Below are 27,705 nucleotides of genomic sequence, written 5' to 3' on the forward strand. Positions count from 1 at the left end.
TAAGTGACTTGCCCACAGTCACACAGCTGGCAAGCGGCGGAGCCGGCATTCGAACCCATGACCTCTGACTCCCAAGCCCGGGCTCTTGCCACTGAGCCACGCTGCTTCTCTAGAAGAAGCCTGACCTTCAGTGACCAGCCTGTTTCCACCCCTTGGGGGCCATCATGAATGAAACTGCTCTACTGGAGATTCAGGTTGGGTAATAAGAGGAAAATCTCTACGCCACCTGCAGATTCTCAAAACAGGTGGAATTTAAATAATGTGTTCATTATGGAAAATCGATCAGTCGGTAGTATCTCAGAGCACTGTCCTGAGCACTTGAAAAGTTCGATAACATGATCCTTTTCCTTAAGGAGCGCACACTCTAGCAGGGAAGAGAGACACTAATAAGTGTTATAATTTTTAATAATAGTAGTGGTAATTGCTAAGGGTTTACTGTGTGCAGGCACTGTGTTAAATGCTGGGGTAGTTACAAGATAAGCAGGTTGGAAACTGTCCCTGTGTCATACAGCTCTTTCTAGACTGTGAACCCGTTGTCGAGAAGGGATTGTCTCTATCCGTTGCTCAGTTGTACTTTCCAAGCGCTTAGTACAGTGCTCTGCACACAGTCGTGCTCAATAAATACAATTGAATGAATGACTGAATAAATAAAGGAGAGGGAGAACAGGTGGCCTAGTGGTTACAGCCCAGGGCCGGGAGTCAGAAGGACCTGGGTTCTAATTCCGGCTCTGCCATTTGTCTGCTGTGAGACCTTGGCCAAGTCGCCTCACTTCTCTCTGCCTCGGTTATCCCATCTGTAAAATGGGGGCGAAGACCGTGAGCCTCATGTGGGACGGGGACTGAGTCCGTCCTGATTAGCTTGTGTCCACCCCAGCGCTTAGGACGGTGCCTAGCACACGGTGCTTAACAAGTACCATTAAAAAAAGGTATCGAATCCCCATTTGAAGGATGAAGAAACCGAGGCATTGAAAAGTTAAGCTAAATAAATTCAAGCCGGAGGAAGAAGGCAACCCGGGGTTGTACACGAGTTACGGCTTATATAATGGGGGGGGGGGTTGTGAGATACATTACGTAAATGCTATGGTTGTGAGTACTTAAGTGCTTAGCTGGCGAAGAAATGCGACCAAGGCAGTAGGTGGGATCGAAATGGGGAAAAATGCAAGTCAGCGGCCACTGGCTCCTCCCACCGCCACACTTCCCACTTCTGTTTCCCGAGTTCGATTTCACCCTATGTCGGGGAAAGTCTCGGCCTCCACCCGGACCCCTGAAGCAATCCCTGGCTCTAACCCCATCTCCGTTACCCTTGGGAAATATTTATCATCAATCACCAGCAGCGTCTAGGCCCTGCATAGATTTGGGCACAGCCTCTGCCTATGCATTCATGCCAGGGTCTTTGTTAAGCATCTGTGTGCCGAGCGTGGCTCAGTGGAAAGAGCCTGAGGTCATGGGTTCGAATCCCGGATCGGCCACTTGGCAGCTGTGTGACTGTGGGCGAGTCACTTCTCTGGGCCTCACTTCCCTCATCTGTAAAATGGGGATTAACTGTGAGCCTCACGTGGGACAAACTGATGACCCTGGATCTCCCCCAGCGCTTAGAACAGTGCTCTGCACGTAGTAAGCGCTTAACAAATACCAACCTCATTATTATTACTATTAGTGGGAACCTCCTGTCATGGGAGTGCTGTAATGGGTGCCTACTGAGTGAAATGTGTTGTGCTGGGCATCTAAAACTATCAGTTTGGGAATTTGTACCCTAAATAATAACAAAATAGTAATAATGGTATTTAAGTGCCTAATCTGTGCCAGACACTGTGCTAAGCACTAATTGTGGCATTTGTTCATTCAGTAGTATTTATAGAGCACTTACTATGTGCAGAGCACTGTACTAAGCGCTTGGAATGTACAAATCGCACTTCCTATGTGTCAGGCATTGTAATAATAATAATCACTGTGGTATTTGTTAAGCATGTATTTGCGCCAGGCACTGTAATAATAATAAGCATTGTGGTATTTGTTAAGAACGTATTATTTGCCAGGCACTGTACTAAGCGCTGGGGTGGAGACAAGCCAATTGGGTTGGACACGGTCTCTCTGTCCCACGTGGGGCTCAGAATCTCAATCCCCATTTTCCAGATGAGGGAACTGAGGCCCAGAGTAGTGAATTGACTTGCCCAAGGCCACACAGCAGACAAGTGTCGGAGGTGGCATTAGAACCCGGAGAAGCAGCGTGGCTCAGTGGAAAGAGCCCGGGCTGGGGAGTCAGAGGTCATGGGTTCTAATCCCGTCTCTGCCACCCGTCAGCTAAGTGACTTTGGGCAAGTCGCTTCCCTTCTCTGTCCTTCCAGTTCCCTCATCTGTCAAATGGGGATGAAGCCTGTGGAGCCCCACGTGGGACCACCCGCTCACCTCGGCCCCCTCCCAGCGCTTAGAATAGTGCTCGGCACATAGTAAGCGCTTAACAGATGCCATCATTATTATAATGTTGGGATTTGTTAAGCGCTTACTATGTGCCGAGCACTGTTCTAAGTGCTGGGGGAGACACAGAGTCATCACGTTGACCCACGTGAGGCTCACAATCAATCCCCATTTGACAGATGAGGGAACTGAGGCCCAGAGAAGTGACGTGACTTGCCCACAGTCACCCAGCTGACAAGGGGCAGAGCCGGGATTCGAACCCAAGACCTCTGACTCCCGAGCCCGTGCTCTTTCCACTAAGTCACAATTTTTCTCCTTATTATTATCAACCGATGACCTTCCACCACTGCTAAAATCCCGGTGCAAAGTGGGATCCGTCGGGGTCCCCGCGTGCCCTCCCTGAGGCCCAACGCCGCCTCGTCCCGCCTCCGGCTCACGTGCCCTGGCCGCGTGCGCGCAGGCGCGCGGCCTCCTCCCTCCCTCCCTCCGTCCCTCCCTCCCTCTGCGCAGGCGCGCGGCTCCCTCCTTCGGGCCCTCCGTGCAGGCGCGCGGGCTCCTCCTCCCTCCCTCCCTCCCTCTGCGCAGGCGCGCGGCTCCCTCCTTCGCGCCCTCCGTGCAGGCGCGCGGGCTCCTCCCTCCCTCCCTCCCTCCCTCCCTCCCTCCCTCTGCGCAGGCGCGCGGCTCCCTCCTTCGGGCCCTCCGTGCAGGTGCGCGGCCTCCTCCTCCCTCCCTCCCTCTGCGCAGGCGCGCGGCTCCCTCCTTCGCGCCCTCCGTGCAGGCGCGCGGGCTCCTCCTCCCTCCCTCCCTCCCTCTGCGCAGGCGCGCGGCTCCCTCCTTCGCGCCCTCCGTGCAGGCGCGCGACCTCCTCCTCCCTCCCTCCCTCCCTCCTTCCCGCCCTCCGCGCAGGCGCGCGGCCTGCTCCCTCCTTCCCTCCCTCCGCGCAGGCGCTCGTCCCCCGCTCCCTGTCTCCCTCCGCGCAGGCGCACTGCCCTCCCTCCCTCCCTCCCTCCCTGCCTCCCTCCCTGCCTCCCCCCGGGGGCGGCCATGGCGGCGCCGAGCCGGCAGGAGCGGGCGGCCTGCTGGGACGCCCGGGACCGCTACTGGCGGTGCCTGGACGACAACGGCGACGACGCCTCCCGGTGCCGACACGCCAGAGGCCCCTTCGAGGCCACCTGCCCGCAGCAGTGGGTGAGCTCGTCCTCCTGACGCCTCTGGCCTAGCCGCCCCTTAAGGGCTGTGTATTAGCCGCCCTGCGGACCCTGAGCCCCCGGGGGCTCACACTCTTAATAGTTATTATTATTATGCGCTCACTATGTGCCACGCACTGCCCTAAGCGCTGGGGGGGGATACATTCATCCTAATAATAATAATGTTGGTATTTGTTAAGCGCTTACTACGTGCAGAGCACTGTTCTCAGCGCTGGGGGGGGGATACATTCGTCCTAATAATAATAATGTTGGTATTTGTTAAGCGCTTACTACGTGCAGAGCACTGTTCTCAGCGCTGGGGGGGGGAATACATTCATCCTAATAATAATGTTGGTATTTGTTAAGCGCTTACTACGTGCAGAACACTGTTCTCAGCGCTGGGGGGGTTACATTCGTCCTAATAATAATGTTGGTATTTGTTAAGTGCTTACTATGTGCAGAGCACTGTTCTAAGCGCTGAGGGGATACATTCATCCTAATAGTAATAATGTTGGTATTTCTTAAACGCTTACTATGTGCAGAGCACTGTTGTAAGCGCTGGGGGAGATGCAGGGTCATCAGGTTGTCTCACGTGAGGCTCCCAGTCTTCATCCCCATTTTAATATAGTGTGGGTATCCGTTAGGCGCTTACTATGTGCAGAGCGCTGTTCTAAGCGCTGGGGGAGATGCAGGGGAATGAGGTTGTCCCATGTGAGGCTCCCAGGCTTCATCCCCATTTGACAGATGAGGTCACTGAGGCCCAGAGAAGTGAAGCGACTCGCCCACGGTCACACAGCTAAGTGGCAGAGGCGGGATTCGAACCCGTGACATCCGACCCCCAAGCCCGGGCTCTTTCCACTGTGCAGAGCACTGTGCAGGCTCCTTGGGAGGAGGCAGTGCAGCACAGCAGACACGGGTCGCGGCCTCAAGGAGCTTACAGTCCGCGTGGGAGAGGCGTTCAAGGAAATTATGGCCAGGGGAAGTGGCAGAGTGTAAGGTTTTGCGCAGAAGCGCTGTGCGTGAGGTATCGGACTCTTTAGAGGGTTCATTCAATAGTATTTATTGAGCGCTTACTATGTGCAGAGCACTGGACTAAGCGCTTGGAATGAAGTGCCCAGGTGACGCAGAAGGGGAGAGCACACGAGGTGGGAAGAGAGGTTAGTCGAGGAAGGCTTCTTGGAGGAGGTGTATTGTAATAGGACTTCAAAGATGGAGAGGGGTGGCCAGACTGATAGGAAAAGGGAGGGAGTTCCAGACCGGAGAGAGCGTGAGCAAGGGCCTGGCGATGAGAGATTCGGGATTTAAGCACAGCGCACAGATGATCTCCCTCCTAATAATAATAATAATAATGTGGGTATTTGTTAAACGCTTACTATGTGCAGAGCACCGTTGTAAGCGCTGGGGGAGATACAGGGTCATCAGGTTGTCCCACGGGAGGCTCACAGTCTTCATCCCCATTTAACAGAGGAGGGAACTGAGGCACTGAGAAGTTAATAATAATAATGGTATTTGTTAAGGGCTTACTATACGTGGAGCACTGTTCTAAACGCTGGGGTAGATACGGGGTCATCAGGTTGTCCCATGGGAGGCTCACGGTCTTAATCCCCATTTTACGGAGGAGGGACTGAGGCAGAGAGAAGTGAATTGACTGGCCCACAGTCACACAGCTGTCAAGTGGCAGAGCCGGGATTTGAACCCATGACCTCTGACTCCCAAGCCCGGGCTCTTTCCACCTAGCCACGCCGCTTCTCCACTTAGATGGTACAAAGGCCCCGGGGAAGTGAAATGACTTGCCCAGGGTCACACCACAAGCACGTGGCAGAGCTAGGATTACATCCCAGGTCCTCGGAGGCTTTGAGAAATGGGGAGTTGGAGCGGAACGATTTTTTAGGAAAATGATCTGGGGGGGGCAGAGTGAAGTGTGCTCTGAAGGCACAGCGGTCAGCAAGGAACCTGCCAGACTCCAGCTCTCCCCACCTTCAAACCTCCTGACAGCTCAGCTCCTCCAAGAGGCTCCCCCAGCGCACCGTCTTCTTCCCAGATCTCTCCGCCCCTACCGCCGTTTCAGCACTTCTGCCGCCTCTCCTCCCCCTGGACTTTGACACAAGGCATTTTACTTCTCATACTTTTTGAGGGCATCTCTCTCCTATTTATAAATTATTTCATCTCCCATCTGCTTTCAGGATCGACCCTCTCCACCCCCATCTCTTCTCACTTTCTAAAAACACTCGGGCCCAGTGGGCTGGCTCCTTCCCACTGTCTTCACATACACCCAACTCTCTTCCCCCCTTAAAAAACACACCTTCTCTGGACCCCAGTGCACCTCCCGGGGAATTTTCCCATGTGATTGTGGCGTGTGGTGGCCACTTTGTGCCGAGCACTGTGCTAAGGGCTGGAGTAGATTCAGTATCATCAGATCAGGCGCAGTCCCTGTTCCATACGGGGTCCAAGTGGGAGGGAGAGCAGGTTTGGAGGAACTGTTTTTACAAGGTGGGGGAAACTGAGGTCCCAGAGGAGTAGAGTGACTTGCCCAAGAATCAGGAGAGGACAGTGTCAGTGAAACTGAGTTTGGGTACTGTTCAGGTGAAGGGGGTGGAAGGCGGTTGAGAAGGATTAGGATGGAGTAGAGGCTGTTGAATTTGGCAAGGAGGTCCTATATGACCTTTGAGAGGGAAGTTTTTGGGTAGCGAAGGGAGCAGAAGCCAGATTGGAGGGGGTCAAGGAGAGAATCGGAGGCGGCGGCGGCGAGCGTAGACAACTCCCTCACGGAGTTTGGAAAGAAATGGTAGGAGGGAGTCATGAGGTGATGGGAGGGTTTTGTTTTTTTAGGCAAGGGGAGACGTGAGCTTCTCTGCATATTCCCATTTTACAGGCGGCCCAGAGAGGTCCGGTGACTTGCCCGAGGTAACACGGGAGGCCGGGGCGGAGGCGCACTCGAATCCAGGTCTCCTGCCTCCCGGCTCCGGGCACTTGGGTTGCAGTCAATCAGTGGTGTTTGGTGACTGTTTACTTCTTTTACGGTATTTGTTCGGTGCTTACTATGTGTCAAACGTTTTTCTAAGCGCGGAGTAGATACAAGTTAATCCAACTTACTGTTTGCAGAGTACCTTACTGAGCGCTTGGGAGGGTACGTAGATGTGATCCCAAGAAATTTCAAATAGGGGGACCCGGCCCAGGGATGTGGACACGGCTGCTGGGCCCGGGCCGGCCACCAGCCCCCTCCCACCCCCCCCACGTTTGGGCCGTTGCCTTTCTGATGACGCCCCCTAACTGTTTTGTTCTCTTGCGGTTTCTTCGCAGATTAAGTATTTTGATAAAAGAAGAGACTACTTAAAGTTCAAGGAGAAGTTTGAAGCCGGGCAGTTCCAGCCTTCAGAAACAAAGGCAGGCTCCTCCTAGCCGCCCTCCCAACGCCGGGGACCGCGGCCCCGTGCTCAAGGTACCGGGGGTTGGGGGGGGTCCCAAGGAGCGGAGGGCAGGCAGAACGGTCCCTCCAGGTGGCCAGCGGGCAGGTTTGTGAGGGTGGGTGGGGTGTCCACCGTTTTGTGGCGGTTGAGCCCAGCTCAGTAAAAGCAGTGGTGTGAGGGAGGTGTGAGAGCATCTCCTTTCCTCCCGAGCCCCTGCCTGCGTTAGGCTAAACGGGGCCGGGAGGGAACCGACCCTTCCCATTTCCCTCGGCCCGGGGGGAAGGACTTTTTTCCCTCGACGCTTTCTCTGCGGTTGCCTGGTGTCCGCCCGTTCATATTTAGTGTTTGTGTGGGGGGAAGTTAGCCCCCTCAAGCCTTCCAAGTTCCTTGAGCGCTGCTTTCTGCGTGCCAGAGAGGGAAATGTTTTATCTCTTCCCCCCCCATCTAACAGCCCGTTCCCGCCCCTGACCCCTTGCTGCATACAGTGGGAGCTCGAGCGTGGGTACCTACCTCGGTGCCGATTCCTCCTGGCCCCCCCTCGCTTTTTTGTAAAAAAACACAACCCAGGATTTAACCAAAACAGTTTATTTCCCAGAAAAATAATACATTAAGAGCCCTGCCCCTCGCGGGCTCGACCTGCCGTCCGGCCGCCGTCGCGGGGGCGGCGGGCCAGCCGCTGCCGCGTGTACTCCCAGATGAGCAGCGCGCCGCTCACGTGGACGTTGAGGGAGCGGACGATGCCTTGCTGGGGGATCTCCACGCAGACGTCCAGCTGCCCGAGCAGGTGCGCCGGGATCCCCTCCCGCTCGTTGCTAGCGGCGGCCGAGCACAGCAGGGCCCGACCCAGCGGAAGGTGGGGAAATCGGGGGGAGAAAAGCGGTGAGCGAGTGCTCTGCTAGTGGGTCAGCCCCCGCGCTCGCGTAGCGCGCACGGGCTAAGGCGGGAAAAGGGGGTTTGAGTGACCTGCTCCCGCTTGGCTCCTTCTGCACCAGGAGCCCCCGGGCTCTACTCACCCCAGCAGGAGCAGCGATTTCTCGGGAAAGCGGTACTCGGTCAGATCCACGCTCCTAGCCGTCTGCTCGACGCCGATGATGGTGTAGCCGTCCGCTTTTCTCTGCCGCAGATAATCCACCAACTGGGCTGGCTTCACCTAGGGGTCAGAAGCCGGGGTTGGGAAAGGTGGAGGAAGCCTTCTGGTGTACGTCCGATGAGCGATTGCCTTCGAGGCCGGGCGGCTCTTGAGGCCGGGGGTGCGGGAGTTGTGTGGGTGAGCCCGTGGGTTGGCTGGAAGTAGCGCGACAGACACAGTCGTGGTGGGGGAAAGGGAAGGGAAGGACACGGTGAAACTGTGTCGGGAGCCACCCACCTCCAGCAAAGGGAGCCACTGCTCCGCTGAAACGCTGAGGTGCTGAAACTGCTTGTCGCTGGCGCACTGCAGGCTGCCCAGCACCAGCGTCGACACCCCAAATATCTCACACGTTCGGCACAGCCCTGCGGCGGAGGACAGACGGGATGGCCGGGGGTCAGCCCCGCCGGCTGACGGCCGGCCCCCTTCCACGCCGGGGGGCCCGGTGAGCGGCCGTGGCCTCTTACCTCCTAAATTGGTGGGTTTAGCAACGAGCGAGGCCACCACGATCAACCCGCTGAGGGACTTGCCCAGTCGGGCAGCGCGATCCTGAAAGAGCAGGTCCAGGTCCAGGTCCGGGGGGGCGGGGCTGTTGTTTTTCCAAGGGATGATTTTCTTCTGGACGTCGGTCCCTTCCAGGTGGAGAGCGAGCTCAGCTGGGTTGAGACCTGGGGGGGGGGGGTGGGCGGGGGAGCATCAAAACCAAAGTAAAAACTAAGGAAAACCCCAAAACCAGGTTAGAGCTCTCCTCCCCTCCTCTGTCGCTGCAGGACCCTCGGCCCCCGGGGCGGCCGACCGTGACGACCCGGAGCGCGAAGCCGTGGCGGGGACTCGCCTGCCTTACCGGTGTCCGGCTGTGTCCACGGGTCGGGCCGCAGGTCCCGAAGCTCCCCGCGAGCCCGGCCCCAGCTCGGACGTCCCGACTCCGTGGGGATGTCCGTGAATCCGGTGAATTTGGAGAGGGGGATCCACTCGTCCTCCGCGAGTTCCGCAAGCCGGGGAAGGATGTAAAATATCGTCTGAAAAGAGAAAATTTGGAAATCCCGTTTTTTCCTCGGCGAAGATGGGCGGGGGCGCGGGGAGGGTGGCCCGCCGTCCAGCCGACACCTCCCCTGCTCTCGGGCTGTCCGCCACAGTGGGGAGGGTGGGGTGGTTGGCACTGGGCAGATGAAGGTCCGAAGAATTGTTTTCAGCAGAAAGTTCCCAAGAGAGCCCCGTAGAGCCATCCCGGCACCCGCAACACCCAAAATTGGCTTTGCTCTGCATCCCCTAGTCAGAGGTGATCTTAGGCGGGTCACTTGGCTTCTCCGTGCCTCAGTTGTTCCCCCTTTTACAGGTGAGGTAAGACAGGGCCCTAGGTGGGACTGGGTTCAACCCAATTTGCGAGCACTCAACGAATACCATAATTATTAGTAGAATTTTGTTTCTCAGTGCACCAAGAAACAGACGCGTTCACCTCTTTCCCTGCCCCTTAGTGAAACACGGCCTCAACTGCCTGCATAATCAATGGCACTGATTGAGTGCTTACTACGGGCAGAGCACCGTACTAAGTGCTCGGGAGAGTCTAATGCAACAGAACTGATGGAAGGAAGATGGATTAGTGGGTAGAGCACGAGCCTGGGAGTCATAGGGCCTGGGTTCTAATCGCAGCTCCACCACTTGCCTGCTGTGTGACCCTGGGCAAGTCAGGTCTCTTTCTCTGGGCCTCAATTACCTCCTCCTCAAATGGGGATTAAGAGGAGCCCCAGGTGGGACACGGACTGTGTCCGAACTGATTAGCACCTGGCAGGCACTTAACAGATAGCATTAAGAGAAATAAAAGCCTCCCGGCCACAACTGCCATCCTGAGAACAGTGGCCAGACTCACCTCCAGGTTATAGTCTCGGAGGGGGTGAAAGACCGCGAAGAAGAAATGCTCCTGGATCCGCTGCCAGTTCCTCTTGGCGTTCCTAGGTTGGGTGGCAAAATTCAGCCCTGAGAGCCGCCTCGGGGGCTTGTGGCTCTGGGCGGGAAAAAAAACCCGGGGGGTTAAGGGCCGAGGGCACGTGGGTCGGTGGAAGAACCGATCCACACGGACACCAGCCGACGTTTCTGTCTGGCCCAAAGAACGAGGGCAACACGAGGAGAAAAGCGGGCCGTCCCGGCAGGAGACTGACTCTGCCTCGTCAGAGTCAGGCTGCCTTTCTGCCCCTGTGGGGGAAACGGAGCCTGTGGAGATTCTGCTCCCTCTGGGAATGCGGCCTGGGGGTGAGGGGGGGCCCTTTCTCCCTCTTTCCTCCCGGCGGCAGCCCGAACTTCCCAAACCCGAGAGGGTGGGGGGGGGGGAAGCAAGGAAGGGAGCCGGCTCCGAACTGCTGCACGCCCCCCCCCCCCCCCCCCCCCCCCCCCCCCCCCCCCCCGGGATCTCAAACACGGGCTCCGGGGCGGATGTTCTCCCGAAAGCTAGCTGGGTAAGGTGAGGCCGGCCGGAGGTCTTTGTAACCGTCAGCCGGACGAAGGAAGACGTGGAGCGGGGTCACTGGCCGCGGCGGCAGAGAGAGACCGTTTCCGACGGGCTGCGGTGGGGTCCCGGCCCCGCGGGATGCGTTGCCTGACCCTGGCACCGGCCGCACCGTCGCCTGGGGTGGTCTTGGAGAGGGTCCAGACCCGCCCGGCCCACAGCCAGAACCAATCCCGAATCGAGCGGGCCGCCCCAAAACCATCACGAGTTGACGCGGGGCGGACGGGTGGCCGAGGGTCCCCGGGGGCGCGGAGTGGGGAGGGGGAGAGCGGACCCTACCCTGCTCCGTGGGTGTTTTCCACCTGTTCGAGGCTCGACTCGATGGCGGGCGACAGAGCCTCGCACTCCTCCAGGCGCCAGGTCTTGCACAGGCCCCAGATCTTCTTCAGCGTCACCAGGGCGTAGAGGCGGACGCGGAAGTTGTGGCTGAAGCACCACTGCAGGGCGACCACGAGGCCTTTCTTCAGCTGAGCTCTCTAGGGCAGAGGAGGGGAGGGGGGGGGCGCCTCGTGAACGCTAGCCAAGCGCCCGGACGGAGCTCCCGCACGGCGTCCCCACCACCCCTGCCCACAGCGGGAGTCTGGGGCCGCCTGGGGCCGGCTGGGGATGGGGTGGTGACGCGTCCGGACCCGCGTCCCCCGTGGGCTTCCCTGGGTGCGGTCCCGCGGGATCCCTCCTAGGGCCTTCCGAACTCGGGGGAAGCCGCTCCCCGGAGGGACGGTTTCCCGGGATGCCCCGCCGGCCCCTTGCCCACAGATCCCAAAACCGCCCACCCTCAAATGGAGAACTGAAGGGTATGAAGGAGTATTATTTTCGGATTTCTAAGGGATTGCTGGAAACGTCACACATCGAGCCTGGAAATTTTCCCAGCAGTCTTTCCTTTTTTCTTTTTTTTTTTTTTTTTTTATCATCTCCGAGCGCTTTGCACTTACCATCTCGGCCTCATTCTGAACGATGACGTCCAGGTGAAACAGCACCGACAGATACGTGCACATGCTCGTTTTGAAGTTTTCTTCCCCCTGCAAGGGCACCGCCAGAGTTCATCCTGAGTAGGTGTGGGCGGTTAACGGGGGCCCGGCCCCCACGGCGGTGTGGAGCCCCCACTTCCCTCCTCCCGGGACTCTGGGACCCCGGACCCGGGAGCGTCCGGTCGGGACCAAAACGACCCCACGTGATGGTCTCCAGACCTCTCGGCTGGAGGAAGTCAGTCCCCTCCTAGTTCCCAAACCCCTACGAACACCGACGTCCTTCACGTCTCCACCCTCGCGATGCTTCTCGCCTAAGCACCCGGTACGGTGCTCGGGCGCTTAGTAATAATTCTGGTCTTTGTTAAGCACTCGCTATGGGCCGAGCACCGTTCTAAGCACTGGGGCAGACACAAGGTGATCAGGTTGTGCCAGGTGGGGCTCCCAGTCTTAATCCCCATTTTACAGATGAGGTAACTGAGGCCCGGAGAAGTGAAGGGACCTGCCCAGAGTCACACAGCTGACGAGCGGCGGAGCCGGGATCAGAACCCAGGTCCTTCCCTCGGGGCCGAGCTCTCGCCACTAAGCCACGCTGCTTCTCCCCGCTGGGTGACCTTGGGCAAATCACCCAACTTCTCCGGGCTTCAGGTCCCTCATCTGTAAAACGGGGATTCGGTACCCGGTTCTCCCTACTACTTAGGGACCGTGTCCCAACCGATGACCTTGTATCCGCCCCAGTGCTTAGTGCATATAGTAAGCACTGAAGAGACACCCCAACAATCACTCTTCTCCCGTCGGGGCTCCTCAAGGAGCCGAGCCGGGGGCGGGAGAGCCGGCGGCGGCCAGCGGCCAGCGGCCGGGCTCGGCCCAGGCGCGGCGACCGCCGGCTGAGGTTCCCCGGCGTCGGGGCACTTACGGGACGGAAGCGGTCCCAGAACTTGGGGAAGAACTGGGGGTATCGGTGAAGGATCAAAATAATCATCCACTGAATGGCGTACTTGACGGAGGCCTGATTGCTGACGGACCCGGCCTGGAAAACCTTGTCGACGACCCCGCCGAGGAAATCCTGAAGGGAGCCCGATCGGAGGCGTCGGCCGTGAGCCCCGCGCCCCCGCCGCCCCCCTCCTCCTCCTCGCCCCCCGCCCGTGTCACCCCCGGGCTTCGGGCGCGGCCCGGGGCACCGGGCGGACGGGGGGACGGTCAGGTGGGCCACCCCCAGGCCCCTCCCCCCCCGGGACGGGCCGTCCCCGTCGGGACCCAGCGAGGCTTCCCTCGGACGACGCACCTGGTCTAGCTTGGGGAACAGGACCAGCAGCGTCTGCCACACCCGGTTTTGCACTCTGTGCTGAAGAGAGTTCGCGTAGTAGTGGCTTCTCGAACTGGCCACCAGAGCCTCCTGCAAGCAGAGTCACGCCGCGGGTGGTCCCTCCCGCCCCGGCGCCGCCGCCTCCCCCCCGACCCTCCCTCTGGTTCTTCTGGCCACGTCTGGACACTCCGTTCCCTCCTCCGGCCTGCGGTCTATTCTCGGATCTCCCTCCCCTGCTAGATAGGGAACTCCCCGAGGGCAGGAATCACGTCTGCTAAATCTAGGTATTCCCCCCCCCGGTGCCCGGCGACGACGCCCCGGCCGCGGAGGACGTTAGCCTGCCCCTCGTCCTCCTCCCCACCCCTCCCTCGGACTCCTGGGATCGCGCTAACTGTCAGGCAGAAAGGCTCGGGCCGTCCCGGGTCACTTCACTTTCTCCAGAAGTCCGGCCGCCAGCTCTCCGACATAGGACTTGTGTGCCGGGCGGCGGGCCCCGTCCAACAGACAGAGGAACTTGACGGCGCAGACTCTCACGTGATGGTCGTCCCGGTTAGTGCTAGAAGACAGGCAGGGACACGGGGAGGTGACCCTCCGAACACGAACCCCAAACCCCCGGGCGACCCAATCCCGGGGGAGGGCGGGACGGTCCGAGCGTGTCATCTGTCCGCCTCCGGGACACACACCCCCCACCCCCACCCGGCGCGTGCGGGAACGAGAGCCGGACGCATCGGCCGACCGGGCCCTCGAGCCTCGGCCCGGGCTCCGGAGGTACGCGGGACCCGGCCCCGGGAACGGCGGCATTTCTACCCGACGCCCGTGGCCCCGGGTGCCCGGGGTGAGGCCACCGAGGGCATCCGAGGCCGCCCGGGAAAAGGCCACGCCTCAGAGCGGAAAGGAACGTGACGGTCCTCGCCGTGCCGACGGGCAAGCGTGCGACGGACGCGTTCACCCTTCCCCCGGCGCTCCGCCCGTCCCGGAGCCTGGCCCCCCAGCCCGCCGCCCCGCCCCGCGGATCGCCGGCCGGCCGCTCTGGGGGCGACTCCCTAAGCGGGTCCTCCGGCCCCTCCCTCGGCTTCCCGTAGCCCGGGTCGGAAAGCGGCGGCGGCGGGGTCCCCGGGAGGGAGGCCCCTGGGGCCTTTTCGCCACGGGAAAGATCCCGACCCTCGGGCAGAGCATCCCCGGAGACACTGACCTCTCGGTAACCACGTTGGCTGCGCATTCGCTCCCCAGGCTGCCGACGAAGGCCCGGACGTCCTGGACGAGCCTTCGGAGGGAACGGCGGCGGGTCAGCGGGGGCGGCGGACCCACGGGGCATCCCTCTCCTCCCCCGGGCACCGCGCGGGGCGGCCCAACCCCAGCGCTCCCGCTCTACCTCTGGTCTCGCCTGAACACCGGCCCGAAGACGCAGGCCTCGGCGACGAGCCCCACGTAATCCCGAGCGCTCGACGGAGGGTCTTCCGGGAGCCCCGGCTCGCCCCACGGGGAGGCCAGCCACGTCCGGCAGCAGTGGCCGATGAGCACGTTGAAGACCCCGGTCCTGGTGGAGGACATCTCCGTCATCTCGCTCGCGATCTGCAGGGGAGTAAGGGTCACCGGCTCCTCGGGGTCTCCACAGACACCCGTCGTCTAGGGGACGCGGAGGACCCGTCTCTACCTCTGAAGCCTCACTCGGCCCCTCGGCCTTCCGTGCTCCCCACGGCCGGAGCCCCGCTCAGCCCCCTTCTGCGGGAAGTCCTCCCCCGGAGACGCGCCCCCCCCTCCCCGCCCGCTGCCTCGGTCTCCCAGTCGGATGGCGGGAAGCTCGATCGACGGCCCCCTGCTCTCTCCCCGTCCCCTCGACACACCCGCGGCCCCCGGCCCCGGCGGCCCCTCACCTCCTTGAGCCGGGCGTGGGCCCGGCCCTTCCGCCGCGAGGCGACGGCTAGAACTCTGCCGTCGAAGGCAAACTGAACGAAGGCCTTGAGGTTGGGCCAGAACACCAGCTGGGTGTTGCTCAGAGTCGCTACGATCTTCCAGGCCGCGTCGAAAGACCGGACGCAGAGGGATTCGTGGGAGTTCAGGAGCTGAAAGGGAAGCGGGGGCGGCGGGTGACGAGCCGCTTCTTTACGGAGGCTGGGGGGGCCGCCCCCTCCCCACCCGGGGGCCCCCCGGCCCCGCTCCTCACCTCGGGGATCAAGATTTTCATGGAGCCGAAAACGGGGAGGACGTGGTCCGGCGGGAGGACGGCGAGGGCTTCCAGCGCCGCCCGCAGGAGCGTCTCCGGCCGGCCCGGCTCCCGGGCGGCGGCCGGAGGGGTCCCGTCCCCGGGGTCCGGAGCCTGGCCGCGCGATGACCGGTTTAACGCAAAACGGCGGCAGACCCACTGGTCGTGGACGTACCGGGCGACGCTTTTTCCCCATCCCCGGGAAGTCGACGATTCTCCGAGAAAACTACGACAGAAACAACAGGATCGCCTGCAGCCTTGGTCTTCGTTTCCTCCCAGTGACGCAGAAAAACCAAGCTGTTACCCCTTTGAAAAAGCACCCCACCTTCCGCCCACCCTCACACTCACTGGTCGGGGACACCCCCGGTTCCCGGTAGGCAATCGCCGAGTACCCACTTTCCCCCAGATCCCGCCAACGCCCGCGCCCCCGACCCCCGCGACAAAACCAGGCCGCGGGGTCACCGAGGCCGGGCCGGGGGAACTGGGGCCGGGTCACAAGACCCTAACGGCAACCTGATCGTTTTGGCTTTTAAACTAAGGTGATATAAGTCCATCTTTCTCCTCCTCCTCCTCCTCCATCTCCACCGCTCCCCACCCCACCCCCCAAACCCCACCGGTCCCCCGGTCCGGGACGCACCTGCCCTGCTCCCCGGGACAACGGGGCTTCTCCGGCCTCCGGTCGAACTGGGCCGAGGACACGAACCTCCGAAAGGTCCCGTCCGCGTCCAGGGAGTCGAGGCTCCGCCCGGGCTGCCGGTCCGCCATCTCGCAGGTCCTGGCCAGGCAGGCCATGCTGACCACTTTCTGAATCTGCTCCCCGAGGCCGCGGTCCTGGGGGCCGGAAGCAGAGAAAGCCCGTCAGCTCCCCGAGGCCCCTGGGTCCATCCCCGGTGGTGGCCCGCACCCCCGAACGCCCCCGAACCCCGCCGCCCCTTGCCGGAACAATGCAGCACACGCCTAAGAGGCCAAGAGGGCACAGCGTGGCCTAGTGGAAAAAGACCGGGCCTGGGGGTCGAAGGCCCTGGGTTCTAATCCCAGCCCCGCCACATGTTTGCTGTGTGACCTCGGGCAAGTCACTTCACGTCCCCGTACCTCAGTTACCTCATCCCTAAAACGGGGATTAAGAGTGTGAGCCCCATGCGGGGCAGGGACTGGGTCCAACCTGATTACCTTGTATCTACCCCAGCGCTTAGAAAGGTGTTTGGCATATAGTAAGCGCTCAACAAATACCACGATTATTATTATTTCAAGCTTCCCGCAGGGGACCAAAGTTGGCCCTTGGCCAGGGGAACGAGGGTCGACGGTCCCCGGGGGCCTCCGGGGACGTGTGGGATCCGGCACCAAGCGGGCTCTGTGCCGTGCTGGTTTTCACCGCCCTGAACCCCGTGGTGACGGGGGGCAGTTCTCTCCGGGGCCCGCCCTCGGGTCCCCGGCCCCCGCGCCCGGCTTGCAGATTTACCCCGCCGTCCGGCTTGCCCTGCAGGTGGAGGATGGACGCGGATTTCAAAAGAGCGAGCCAGCTGCAGGGGGGCGCGGCCGGGCTCCAGACGGCCCCGCTGGGGTGCAGGCTCACCAGCTCCGCCAAAACCCCCAGATACAAATGGCAACGGTCCAGATCCGCGACCTGTGAGGAACCCGAGGGGACGTTCGATCCGTCACCAAATCCCGTCGGTCCCACCTTCACCGCGTCGCTAGAATCCCCCCTTTCCCCACCATCCAAACTGCTTCCACGTTAACAGAACCACTCATCCCATCCCACTTGGATTACCGCGTCTGCCTCCTTGCACCTGGCTCCCCTCCCCACTCCAGTCCATACATCACTCTGCTGTCCGCGCCGTTCTCTTCAAAAACGGTCAGGACGTTATCACCTCACTCAAAAGACTCCAGAGGTTGCCCAGCCACCTCCGCATCAAACAAAAACTCCTCACCATTGGTTTCAGAGCAGTCCAACACTTTGCCTCCTCCTATCTCACTACTCTCCTATTGCAACCCAGCCCGCACACTTCGCTCCTCTGACGCTAACCTCCTCACTGGGCCTCCCTCTTGTCTATCTCGCCGCCGACCCCTCGAATCTGACCGACGGCTACTGTCCCCGTCCCCGTCGCCCCTTCGCAGCCTTCTTGAAGGTCCATCTCTTCCGGGAGGCCTTCCCTAAGCCCCCATTTTCCTCTTCTCCCGCTCCCTTCTGCGTCGGCCTGACTTGCTCCCTCTTTTCTTCCCCACTCCCAGTCCCACGGCACTTAAAGTACAAATCTGTCGTTTTCTTTCGTATTAACGTCTGCCTCCCCGCCTCTAGACCGTAAGCTCGTTGCGGGCAGGGAATGTGTCTGTTTCCCGCCACACTGTCCTCTTCCAAGCACTCAGCACAGTGCTCTGCACACAGTAAGCACTCAATAAATACGACCGAATGAATCGTGAGCCGAGGCCCTCGCCTCAGAGAGAGCTGGGCCCCATTCGATTATCCTGTCTCTACGCCAGCGCTTGCCACGGTGTTCGGCCCATAGTAGGCGCTGAATAAATACCATTCTATTTTTACTCTCATCGCACTCTGGAAACCAACAGACGCAACAAGATCTGTTCCCGTCTCTTCCTGGAGACTATAAATCAAGACAAACCAGGGCACTTCCAATCCCAGACTCTCCTCTGAAGGCAGAAGAGTTAGAGGCCGCCTGCAACGGATCGGGCGGGAGGCGGACCGGGTCTTGCCTGACCGATTACCCCGCCTCTGCCCCGGCAGCTCGGCACAGCGCTTGGCATACGGAAAGCGCTTCACAGAGAGCCCAGGTAGCATCGTCATCGTCACCACCGCCGTCACCCTTCACCCGTTCCGCTGAAACGAAGGAATCGGAATCGGCCTCCCGATGCCCCCCGGTCTCATCCTGCTGCCCCACTCACGGTGCTCAGCTCCCCGACGGTGAGCCTTCGGAGGAGAAAGTCCGAGATGCTCTCCGACGCAGCCACGAGACAATTCTGAAGGACGGTCAACGCCTCATCTGCACCAAATACAAACAGGCCATCAGAGTGCGCCCAGCGTCTAGTACGGTGCCTGACATACAGTAAGCCCTTAACAAATGCCATTATCATCATTATTATTATTATACACACCCTGCTCGGAGCGGACAGGCTGGGCGGGGGGAGAGGACCCGATTCCCTCCCCATCAGCTCGGCTCATTCCTAACCGGAGATGGTCACGGTTGCTTCTTCTAAGCGGTCCAAACCCAACCGCTCCCGAAAACCCTCCGTGGGTGACGGGAAGCCCGGACCGCACTTTGACAAAAGCCAGAGTCCTTCCAGGCGTGGAAACCGGCGGCAGGAAGGGCTCTCTCTCTCTCTCCACACATGCATACGTGTACAGATACAGCTATATATTTATAGTCCTATAAATACAACTATATATGTACATTTACATATATACCTATATCTACCCCTCTACATATAGAAATATCTACAGAAATATCTATATAGATATATGCACATGCAGATGTAGATTCATTCAATCGTTATTAGGTGCTCACTGTGTGCAGAGCTTGGTACGTGTAGACAGATAAGTGTATACGCCTCTTCTCGATCCTTTTTTGCTTCAATTGTAAATGTACTCGTTTATCTCCCCCATTAGAGTGTCAGCTCCCTGTGGGCAGGGAACTTTGTGATTCCGAACTTCCACGGTCGCCCCAGGGGCCTCTCTCGGAGGAGCCGACTCGCTGACAACGGCTGCCGCTCTCTCGAGAGCTGGGATCGCGGCTCCCCGAGCCCGCCCGCCCCCCTCACCGTCGCGGGAGCCGGAGCCTCTGGACGGGGCCGTGCGCAGCAGCTGCAGGATGAGCTGAAGGCAGCGGTCCGCTCTGAGCGCGGGGATGTAGGGGTTCGTCCCGAGCTTCGAGAGGACGTCCACGAGGGGCCGCAGGACCGTCCGGAGGCCGTCCGGCCCGCGGTCCTCCTTCTCGCTGTGGGCACAGAGACAGGCGCTGCTCTCCCGGCCGGGCGACACGCCGGGCCCCCCGCCCCACCCGCTCTCCGCCCGCTGACCCTCGGCGCCCGCTCCTCGCGCTTCCCCGGACACGGCGTCAAGTGCCACCACCCAAGGGGACGGCGGAACTCCAGAGATGCGGGGTTTCGTCGCAAACCCGAGGAAAAGCGAAACGCCGGGGGGGGGGGGGTGGCGCCGGCTCGGAGAGTAAAGGAAAGGGAAGGAAAACGTTCCCTACTCTCCAACAGGTCCCGGGGGCCCCGTGAGCCGGAGGCCGCTGAGAAACCAAATGGGCCGGGGGCCCGTCTCGCGGGGAAGAAGAGGAGCGAGGTAGCGTGGCCTAGTCGACGGCGCCCGGGACTGGAAGACAGAAGGCCCTGGACTCGAATCCCAGCCCCGTCACTTGTCTAGCTGCACGATCTTCGGCAAGTCACTTCCCTTCTCTGGGCCTCAGTCACCTCCTCTATAAAATGGGGATTAAGACTGCGAGCCCCTTACGGGGCAGGGACTGTCCCCAATCTGATTAGCTCGTTTCTCCCCGAGCATCTACCCCAGCACTTAGTTCGGTGCCTGGCACACAGTAAGCACTTGAAAACTATTTAAAAAAAAAAAAGATTATAGAGGAGAGGGAGGAGGTTGGAGAGCGGGAGGAAGAGGAAGGGGAGGAGGGAAAGGGACCAGGCCCCTGGTTCTTTTCATTCATTCAACAGTATTTATTGAGCGCTTACTATGTGCAGAGCACTGTACTGAGCGCTTGGGATGAACAAGTCAGCAACGGATAGAGACGGTCCCTGCCGTTTGACGGGCTTACGGTCTGATCGGGGGAGACGGACGGACGAGAACGATGGCAATAAATAGAGTCGAGGGGAAGAACGTCTCTTAAAAACGATGGCAACTAAATAGAATCGAGGCGATGTACAATTCATTAACAAAATAAATAGGGTGACGAAAATATATACAGTCGAGCGGACGGGTACGGTGCCGTGGGGATGGGAAGGGAGAGGTGGAGGAGCGGAGGGAAAAGGGGAAAAAGAGGGTTAAGCTGCGGAGAGGTAAAGGGGGGATGGCAGAGGGAGTAGAGGGAGAAGAGGAGCTCGGTCTGGGAACGCCCCCTTCCCTCCCACCCCGGCACTCAACCTCTTTAAACGCCTCGTCCCTCGATGCCCAGGGCCGCCCACTCGCTGCCACCCGAGGGGCCAAACCAAAAAAGTTAAGAAAAAGAAATGATCCAAAGAAAGATTTTTCCGTCAAGGGCCCAGTGCGGGAAGTCGTCAGCGTTGTCAAGTGGGCGTCCCAAACCTCGGTTCAGCTCTCCACGGTGCGACCGCGCGTCAACGCAACCCCTACAGACCGCCCTCCGGTCCCATTACGCCACAATCGGCCAAAAGCACACAGGTGTCTTTATCTCGCGGGTCTCCACGCCTACCTGCCTTCGCTCTGCCTTCCCTCCGCGTCCGTAGCCAGGAGAACCATCGTCGCCACCAGCTTAGCTTCGGAGCAGTCCGGCACGAAGCATCTTCCTCCTGCCCAGACAAAAACCCGGAGGGTCTGCCCCACAGGCGTCGATCCAACAGTCGACGGTACTTATCCGGCGCTCGCAGGGTGCGCTGAGCGGCGGGCAGACACGCCTGTCTAGCTGTGCTTCACGGGACACGATCAGGGGATTTTGCTTCAAGCTCCGTGTTGCCGGTGGACAACTTCTGTTCCCTAGCATCGCAATTCCATCGACCAAACTGTCATCGTATTTTGAAGAATAATCGGAGCAAACCATCATTATTCCGGAATTGTTATTTTAAAACCAACTCCCTGAAACGGGGGCTCTCTTCTCGGTCCCCGAGGGCGGACCCGGTGGGTGGGTGCTTTCTGCTGAGGGCCCCCGGGTGCGAGGCTCAGGCGAGGGGGAGCGGAAGCCGACGGCACCCGAGGGGCAGCGCCGGCCCGTAGCCTGGGGACCCACGAGACGTCACCTCCGACCGACCTTCGTCGCTGGGCGATTTCACGTAGTCTCGCACGAGGCTCCGCACGTAGGCGTTGAGCGACGACTCTTCCTGCTCCCCGGCGGCCGCGCGATTCAGGGACTTTCCAAAGGAGGCTTCGTTAACCCGCAGCCAGTCGCAGACCTGGATGGAGGGCGGGGAAAAGATGCTCAATTCCCCCACGGCGGAAGCTTCATCGGGAAACGCTCCCCTCATCTTCCACGAAGCGCCCGCTCCACCGTCCACAGGAACCCAAAAGCCCTCCGGCAGGGTGCCAGGCGGAGCCAGCGGCGGGAAGGGGAAGGAAGGATCCCTCCGGCCTGGAACTCCGGGAAAGCTCTACAGCCGACGCCAAGGGGGCCGGGCTGAGCCCGCGAATTTTCGGGATTTTCCGGGCGGCCGTTCCGGGAGGAGGTGGCGGGCGGTATAGGCAGTCGGCCGACTTTCTGGGGCGTAAGGCGCTCGGACGCCCATCTGGGGAAACCATTTCCCGCCTGGCTCCCCTCCCGGGTCCTCCCGTCGAGAGGTCGGGTGAAGGCCACGCCGGCCGACGGGTCGCCGCGACCGAAGGCGTGGCTTTCCAGTCTCACCTCGGTCCACAGCGCCGTCCCTCTGCCTAGTGACTCTTCCGGCCGGAGACACGCCAGGAAACTCGCCATTTCCGAAAGGGACACGGTTTCCTGATGGAACGAGCGGAAGGAATCTCAGTCCGGCGCGGCCCCGGAAAGTTCGTTCGAAGCGCCGAGGAGCCGGACGCTTTCAGAGGCAACGGGTGGGACCGAATCACCTGCTTCCCACCCGCTCCCTCCAAACGACGGAACCCAATTCTAATAACTGGCCCCGGCTCCTTTCCGGCGGCGGGCGGGAGAGAGGGTCTGTCCCCTGAACTTCAAAATCTGCCTCGCGGCCCGAGAGCCTTGAACGAGCGACGCCGTCTCCTCGGTCACCCCGGGGGATGGGGAGAACTGCCCCAGATGGCTTCCTGGGGAAGGTGGCCCTCGTTTGCCAGTTAGTCGTACTTATCGAGTGCTGACCGCGGGCGCCGCACTCTACTAAGAGCTCGGGACTCTCCCGGCTTCCTCTCGCGCCCCAACGGGTAAAAATCCCAAACCTTTCTCCCCGGGCTCTGGCCCCTCTCCTCCGACCCAGACCCGGGTGTGTCTCACCAGTCCGCAGACACCTCAAACTCTATCAGGGCCCCCCTCTCCCCACGTCAGTTCTACTCCTTTCCCCACGCCCCGCGGCGGGCGGGGCCACGGGCCTTGTTGCCCAGGAGCGCTGCCCAGGCCTCAAAAATCCTCACCGATCGCCCCGGAGCAGAGAACCCTGTCCGCTGGCTTTAAGGTGCTCCATCCACTCTCTCTTTCCCCCACCTCTTCCCCCACCACACCCCAGCTCCCGCTCTTCATTCCTCCCGCCCCCACTGTGCCTCCCTCTCGCCTCTCCCGTCGCCAACTTCACGCTCGCACCCCGCCCGCTGCCCGGACCTCCCTCTCGCGTGGTATCCGTCGGTCGGCCTCAAACCCGGCGCCAAGGCAGCAGCCGACGGGCTTGTGCCACCCGACCCCGAAGGGCCGGCGAGGCAGGCCCGAGTGGGCCGTCCGGGGACTCGGGAGCCCGAAGACGACGACGACCGACCCCGCCCGCCCTTCCCCCGGCCCCCTCCCCGCTCACCACATCTACCAAGCGCAGAGCGGCCTGCAGGAGATAGCCCTGGGCGGCGCCCCGCAGCAGGACCTGGTGGGTCATCATCGTGCACTGCAGCACCTCCCTGCGACACAGAGACGCCCCTCAGGAACGAGGCCTCGCCACCCGCCCGACGGAGAGGCCCGGTGGGCCCCGGCCGGGTTCCCGGGAAAGACGTGGAGAAGACGGGACGGTTACCTGAGGGCGAGGAGGCCTTCCGCCCCCAGGATGCAACTCCTCGGGATGCGCGCCAGGGCCATGGAGAAGAATAAAATGGGAACGGCACACCAGTGCCTGGTGGACATCTTCTCGATGAACCGCAACAGGAAACTCCCTGAAACCAGACCGATCGGGGCGGGATGAGCGCCGCCGGCACCCTTCCGATCTTCCCGGTAACTCGGGAATAAATATCCCGTCTCGGAAAACCTGCCGAGAAACCGAGTCGGGGTCCGAAAAGTTTTTGGACTCTGAGCCATCTTCCCGATAAACACAGGAGGACCCTCTCGAACCGAAGCTCCCCACCTGGGGAACTCGGCACCCCTCGGGGTCGGCGGCCCGCCGGTCGGGGGTGTTCCGGCTCCGGCTCCCGCCATCCCCCGCCCCGCGTCAGGCCGAGGACACCCCACCCGCCCCAGATCTGACAGAGAGGGAGGAGGAGGAGAGGGACGAGGAGGGACAGGCCTCGGATCCGTCAGACAGACGAGATTCCGGGGAACGCGGACGCACTGATCCTCACTCTTGGCTTTTTCTTCCGGGAGGCCTGCGACGTAGGTGGCCAGGAACCCCTGCAGCTTCATCCCGACCGGAGAGCAGCTGCCGCTGGGCTGGCCCGGGGACCTGCTCGTCGGGGAAGCGCTCCGTCAGGGTCGCCGCCGCTCTGTTGCCCTCCTCGGGGCCGCCCGGCTCGGCTCCGCGGGCCGTCAAAGGCGACAGAGAGCCAACCGGACGGCGGCAGCCGCTTGGGCCGTCAGCCCGGAGCCCCTCACCCAACCGTCCGTCCGTCTCCCCTCCCCAAGACAGAAGGTCAGCTGGAGAGCTCGGACGCGGGCGGCTGGGAGAACAATCTCGCTTGGGCCCCGACCTGGCTATAAACGTTGCCGCCTAAATGACGACGGCGAAAAACCAGCCAAGATCTTACACGCGCCCACCGCCTCACCCCCTCAGACGTACACCGGAGGCTTTATCGTGCCTTGTTATGCAATAAAATAGATGAAATACGAAGCGGTGGAATATTAGCAGAAATTACTCCGGTAGTAGCAGTTAACCGTTAACGTCCAGAAGTCGTCTCTCTCCCCCCGACGTTTCCGCCACCAACCCCATCTGTTAATCGAACACGTCGGAGGACCGGAGAACTGAGGGCATCTCACAATAAATGTGTTTTCCGACTCTTACGGAAACCGGAAAGCGGTTTCGCGGGCTCTATAGCTCTCTCCGGCTAATGGCGTCGGCGGACGATTCGCTGGTAATGAGTTACTGGAAAACTGCAAAACGACCGGCACGTCGAGCATTGCCGTGCTCTTCCTACGGCCATTAGGCCAAACTAAAGAGCAACGTCACCTGGACTCGGACCCCCGAGAGGACGACACGAACTGATACTAGTGCGGATTCTGTGAGAGAAGTTAATGGAGAAGCGGAGATGTTTTTTGGCAAGAGAAGAGGCGTCCCCATTTCAGCCCCGGCTGGGCAGCGGGACATCCGCGTGGGCAGATCTAGTTCTCCCTCCCTGCCCCGAGGTCTCCTAAGGTCCGTCTCCCGCGGCCGCCCCCGGTCACCCGGCCGCCTCACCCGCTGAGCCCCTCGCTCCCCGGCAGGCCCCGCTTTAGACGACTACGGACCATCTGGATCCCCGCGGCTGGGCCGTGGCCGGGGCGGTAACGGACGGCTTACCTGCTGTAGAGGGAGCTTTCGGAGAGGGCGTCCATCAGCGGGCCGATAATGAACTAGAAAGAAGGGGGCAGACGCACGGTCGCTCCGCCGCGTCCAGGAAGGGTCGGCCGCCGTTCGGTGACGGGGACGCTCGGCGGGGGGAGGCCCGGCGGGACGGAAGGGGAGCGGGCGGGCCGGCGGCGCCGCCGCCGCCGCGGAGGCCGAGCTCCAAGAGCCTCGGCCCACCTGACGCCCAGGCTCGGGGTGGCACGTTGGACCGGGGAGGTGGGTTAACCGCCAGGCCCGACGGGCCGCGAGAAGAGGGCTTGAAGGCGTCTACCCGGCGGGGCGGAGGACGGGGGAGAGGTGACCCTTACCTCTGAGAAGTCCGGAGCACTGGGAAGGCCTTCCGTGGCCCACAGCTCCAGGAAGTGCATCACCCCTTCGCCGACCAGGGTCTTGTTTTCGCTCTCAAACATGCGTTTGTAAATGCACAGGTGCCAGGACGGGTGGATCAGCCAGCGGGCTGTGGAGCAGGAGCCCAGCTCGAGCGACCCCCCCCCCCCCGCCGCCCACGCGGAGCGAGACCGGACGCGGCCCGAGGTTCCCGACGTAGATCTCGGCGCGGCGACGGCCGCCTCGCGGGCGCTCGGCCGCGCTCCGCGCCCGTCCCCTCGCTCCCTGCGCGGAGACGTGCCGGGCAGGGTGAGGGGCGCGGCGCTAACCGTCGGCACCATCCCTAACGGGTCTCTCTGGCCAGTCGTTGTCCCGGGCCCACTCTGCCAACATCCTGGACCGTGAGCCCGTTGTTGGGTAGGGACTGTCGCCGTCGCTTACCGAACTGTACTTTCCAAGCGCTTAGTACAGTGCTCTGCGCACCCTAAGCGCCCAATAAATACGACTAAATGAACCAATAAATGAATGGACCAGTGTCAAACTGGGCACCAAGGGGCCCAGAGGGCAGGGTCGGTCATCGGGCCCGGCCACCGGGGCCACAGATAAAACTCCCACGAAAGCAATCGCGAAAAGAAACGTCTCCTTGGGAAGGGAGCCCTTACTTTTTCCCTCGGCCACCGCGTCCTCGAACAGACTGTTTAGCTTTGGCAAGACGGGTTTTATCACGTGAATCTGAAAATTCAAAGGCACAAAAGGGGTCACGAAACTGGCGAAAAACCCCGCGATGATGCTCCGCAACTCAGAAGCACGCTCCATCGTCCTCGAGCGCCGTCTTCAGGAGCCGAGGCTCCGTAGTTTCAAACGTCCGCCCGGAGACGTTCGGAGAGCCCATCTCATCGGACTGTCGGCTCCCCGGGGCGGGGCCGGGTCCTCGGCCCCCTTCCGTACGGCGCAGCGGGCGTTCAGTACGGCAGGCCGCACGTGTAGTCCCGCTACTCTCCCGGACCCCGAGCGCCCCGGCACAGCCCACCCACCTTCCCGCTCCCCACACCAAACGCCCCTATCGCAGTGGGAGATTTCACACCACATTTTGACTGTCAGCCGAGCGATGGTATCTACTGAGCGCCTACTGCGTGCACAGCACCGTACTAAGCGCTCGGGAGAGGACGATACCGCGCTAAAAAGACACTTTCCCTGCCCACGATGAGTTCACGGTCGGGGGGCGGCGGGGGAGGGAGCGGACCGAAGTTCTTTCTGGAAAGGTTCTTTCTGCACCTCTAAAATCACAACAGCCCCGGTGAAACTGAGGAGCGGCGCGGCCCAGGGGCAACAGCCCGGGCCTGGGAAGCAGAGGACCTGGGTTCTAATCCCGCCTCTGCCACTTGCTGGCCGCGTGACCGTGGGCAAACCACTCCTCCGAGCCTCGGCTTCCTCATCTGTACAAGAGGGAGACGATATCCATTCTCTCTCACGCTTAGACTGTGAGCCCTCTGTGGGACAGGGACCGTAAACTGACCCGATCCCCTTCGCTCTGCCCCAGTGCTCAGCCCAGCGCGCGGCACGTAGCAAACCCTCCACAGAAACGATCAATATCGTGAATACACCCAGCCGCGCTCGCTAAACTGAACGGCGGACGGGACGGGGCAGCACGGTGAAACCACCTCAAACTAATTAGAGAAGCAGCGTGGCTCAGTGGAAAGAGCACGGGCTTTGGAGTCAGAGGTCATGGGTTCAGATCCCTGCTCGGCCATTTGTCAGCTGTGTGACTTTGGGCAAGTCACTTCACTTCTCGGTGCCTCAGTTCCCTCATCTGTAAAATGGGGATGAAGACTGTGAGCCCCACGTGGGACAACCTGATTCCCCAGTGTCTACCCCAGCGCTTAGAACAGTGCTTGGCACATAGTAAGCACTTAACAAATACCAACATTATTATTATTATTATTATTATTATTAATTGAATTCTTGGATTTGAAATTTTCCCCCTTTCAAAATCCTTGACCGGACCGGATCGGCTACCATCCCACTTTCAAAATTCCTCCTCCTCTTCCACCGGACCGACCGCCATCGCCCCCGAACGACGTCGCCGAGACGCCTCGCGGCGGCTCACCTGATTTCCTTCCAGAGTCTCCAGGATTAAAATATAGTTTTCCCAAAACCTGAGGAGCAGCTCCTTTTTCTCATCGGACCACCAGAAGAGGCTGGGCTCTACCCTCGGTGAAAAAAACATCCCGTCATTTCTACGGATCCCAAAACCCCGTCTCGCGCCCCCGAATGGCAACATCATCATTATCATTATTATTGTCCGGGGCGCGTCCCGGGGCAGCCGCAACCGGCCCAGACCCAAAGGCGCAATCCTCGCTCCGCTTCGGGCCGCGGGGAGCGCGACCGCCCGGGGAAAACGAAGCCGCCGTCCCCAGGTCGAGACCTTCTCCCACTTGCCGGCGCTCGCGGCCGCTCCGGCCGCGACACCGGCAAGACAGGGAGGAACCTCGGTCGATTTTCGCCACGGGCAAAATGTCCTTTTACGGCCGACGGGCGTCTTAGTGCGGACCTGGAAAGATTCTCCAGACCGCTCAACCGGAATAAAACCTAAGAACGCGCCGCTAGCGCCCGCCGGCCCCTCGGAGAGCCGGGGCCGGGTGAGGAGGGCGCTCGCCACACGCCACGCGACGTGCTGAGCGCCGGGGCGGCGTGAGGATGCCATC

The 27,705-nt window shown here is 60.9% G+C and overlaps 2 protein-coding genes across 2 annotated transcripts; one reads left to right on the top strand and one right to left on the bottom strand.

Annotated features, from left to right (window-relative positions):
* Positions 1–3,422: 3,422 nt before the first annotated feature.
* Positions 3,423–9,168, top strand: LOC100089230 (cytochrome c oxidase assembly factor 6 homolog). Its single transcript, XM_029047714.2, has 3 exons — positions 3,423–3,603; positions 6,903–7,041; positions 8,906–9,168. The coding sequence occupies exons 1-2, from the start codon at positions 3,460–3,462 to the stop codon at positions 6,999–7,001; spliced, it is 243 nt and encodes an 80-aa protein (XP_028903547.1). The 5' UTR covers positions 3,423–3,459; the 3' UTR covers positions 7,002–7,041; positions 8,906–9,168.
* Positions 7,579–27,259, bottom strand: TARBP1 (TAR (HIV-1) RNA binding protein 1). Its single transcript, XM_029047633.2, has 29 exons — positions 27,108–27,259; positions 25,663–25,732; positions 24,982–25,130; positions 24,626–24,678; positions 23,475–23,575; positions 22,937–23,072; positions 22,727–22,823; positions 21,643–21,732; positions 21,055–21,196; positions 20,503–20,599; positions 18,878–19,053; positions 18,005–18,102; positions 16,569–16,733; positions 15,747–15,940; positions 15,071–15,335; positions 14,781–14,969; positions 14,279–14,478; positions 14,099–14,170; positions 13,339–13,462; positions 12,886–12,996; positions 12,517–12,666; positions 11,568–11,654; positions 10,915–11,111; positions 10,003–10,084; positions 8,980–9,154; positions 8,603–8,803; positions 8,376–8,500; positions 8,023–8,159; positions 7,579–7,821 (listed from the first exon to the last, which is right to left on the bottom strand). The coding sequence occupies exons 1-29, from the start codon at positions 27,225–27,227 to the stop codon at positions 7,617–7,619; spliced, it is 4,008 nt and encodes a 1,335-aa protein (XP_028903466.2). The 5' UTR covers positions 27,228–27,259; the 3' UTR covers positions 7,579–7,616.
* Positions 27,260–27,705: the final 446 nt, after the last annotated feature.

This window comes from Ornithorhynchus anatinus, chromosome 19, assembly GCF_004115215.2.
Source record: "Ornithorhynchus anatinus isolate Pmale09 chromosome 19, mOrnAna1.pri.v4, whole genome shotgun sequence".
NCBI lineage: Eukaryota > Metazoa > Chordata > Mammalia > Monotremata > Ornithorhynchidae > Ornithorhynchus > Ornithorhynchus anatinus.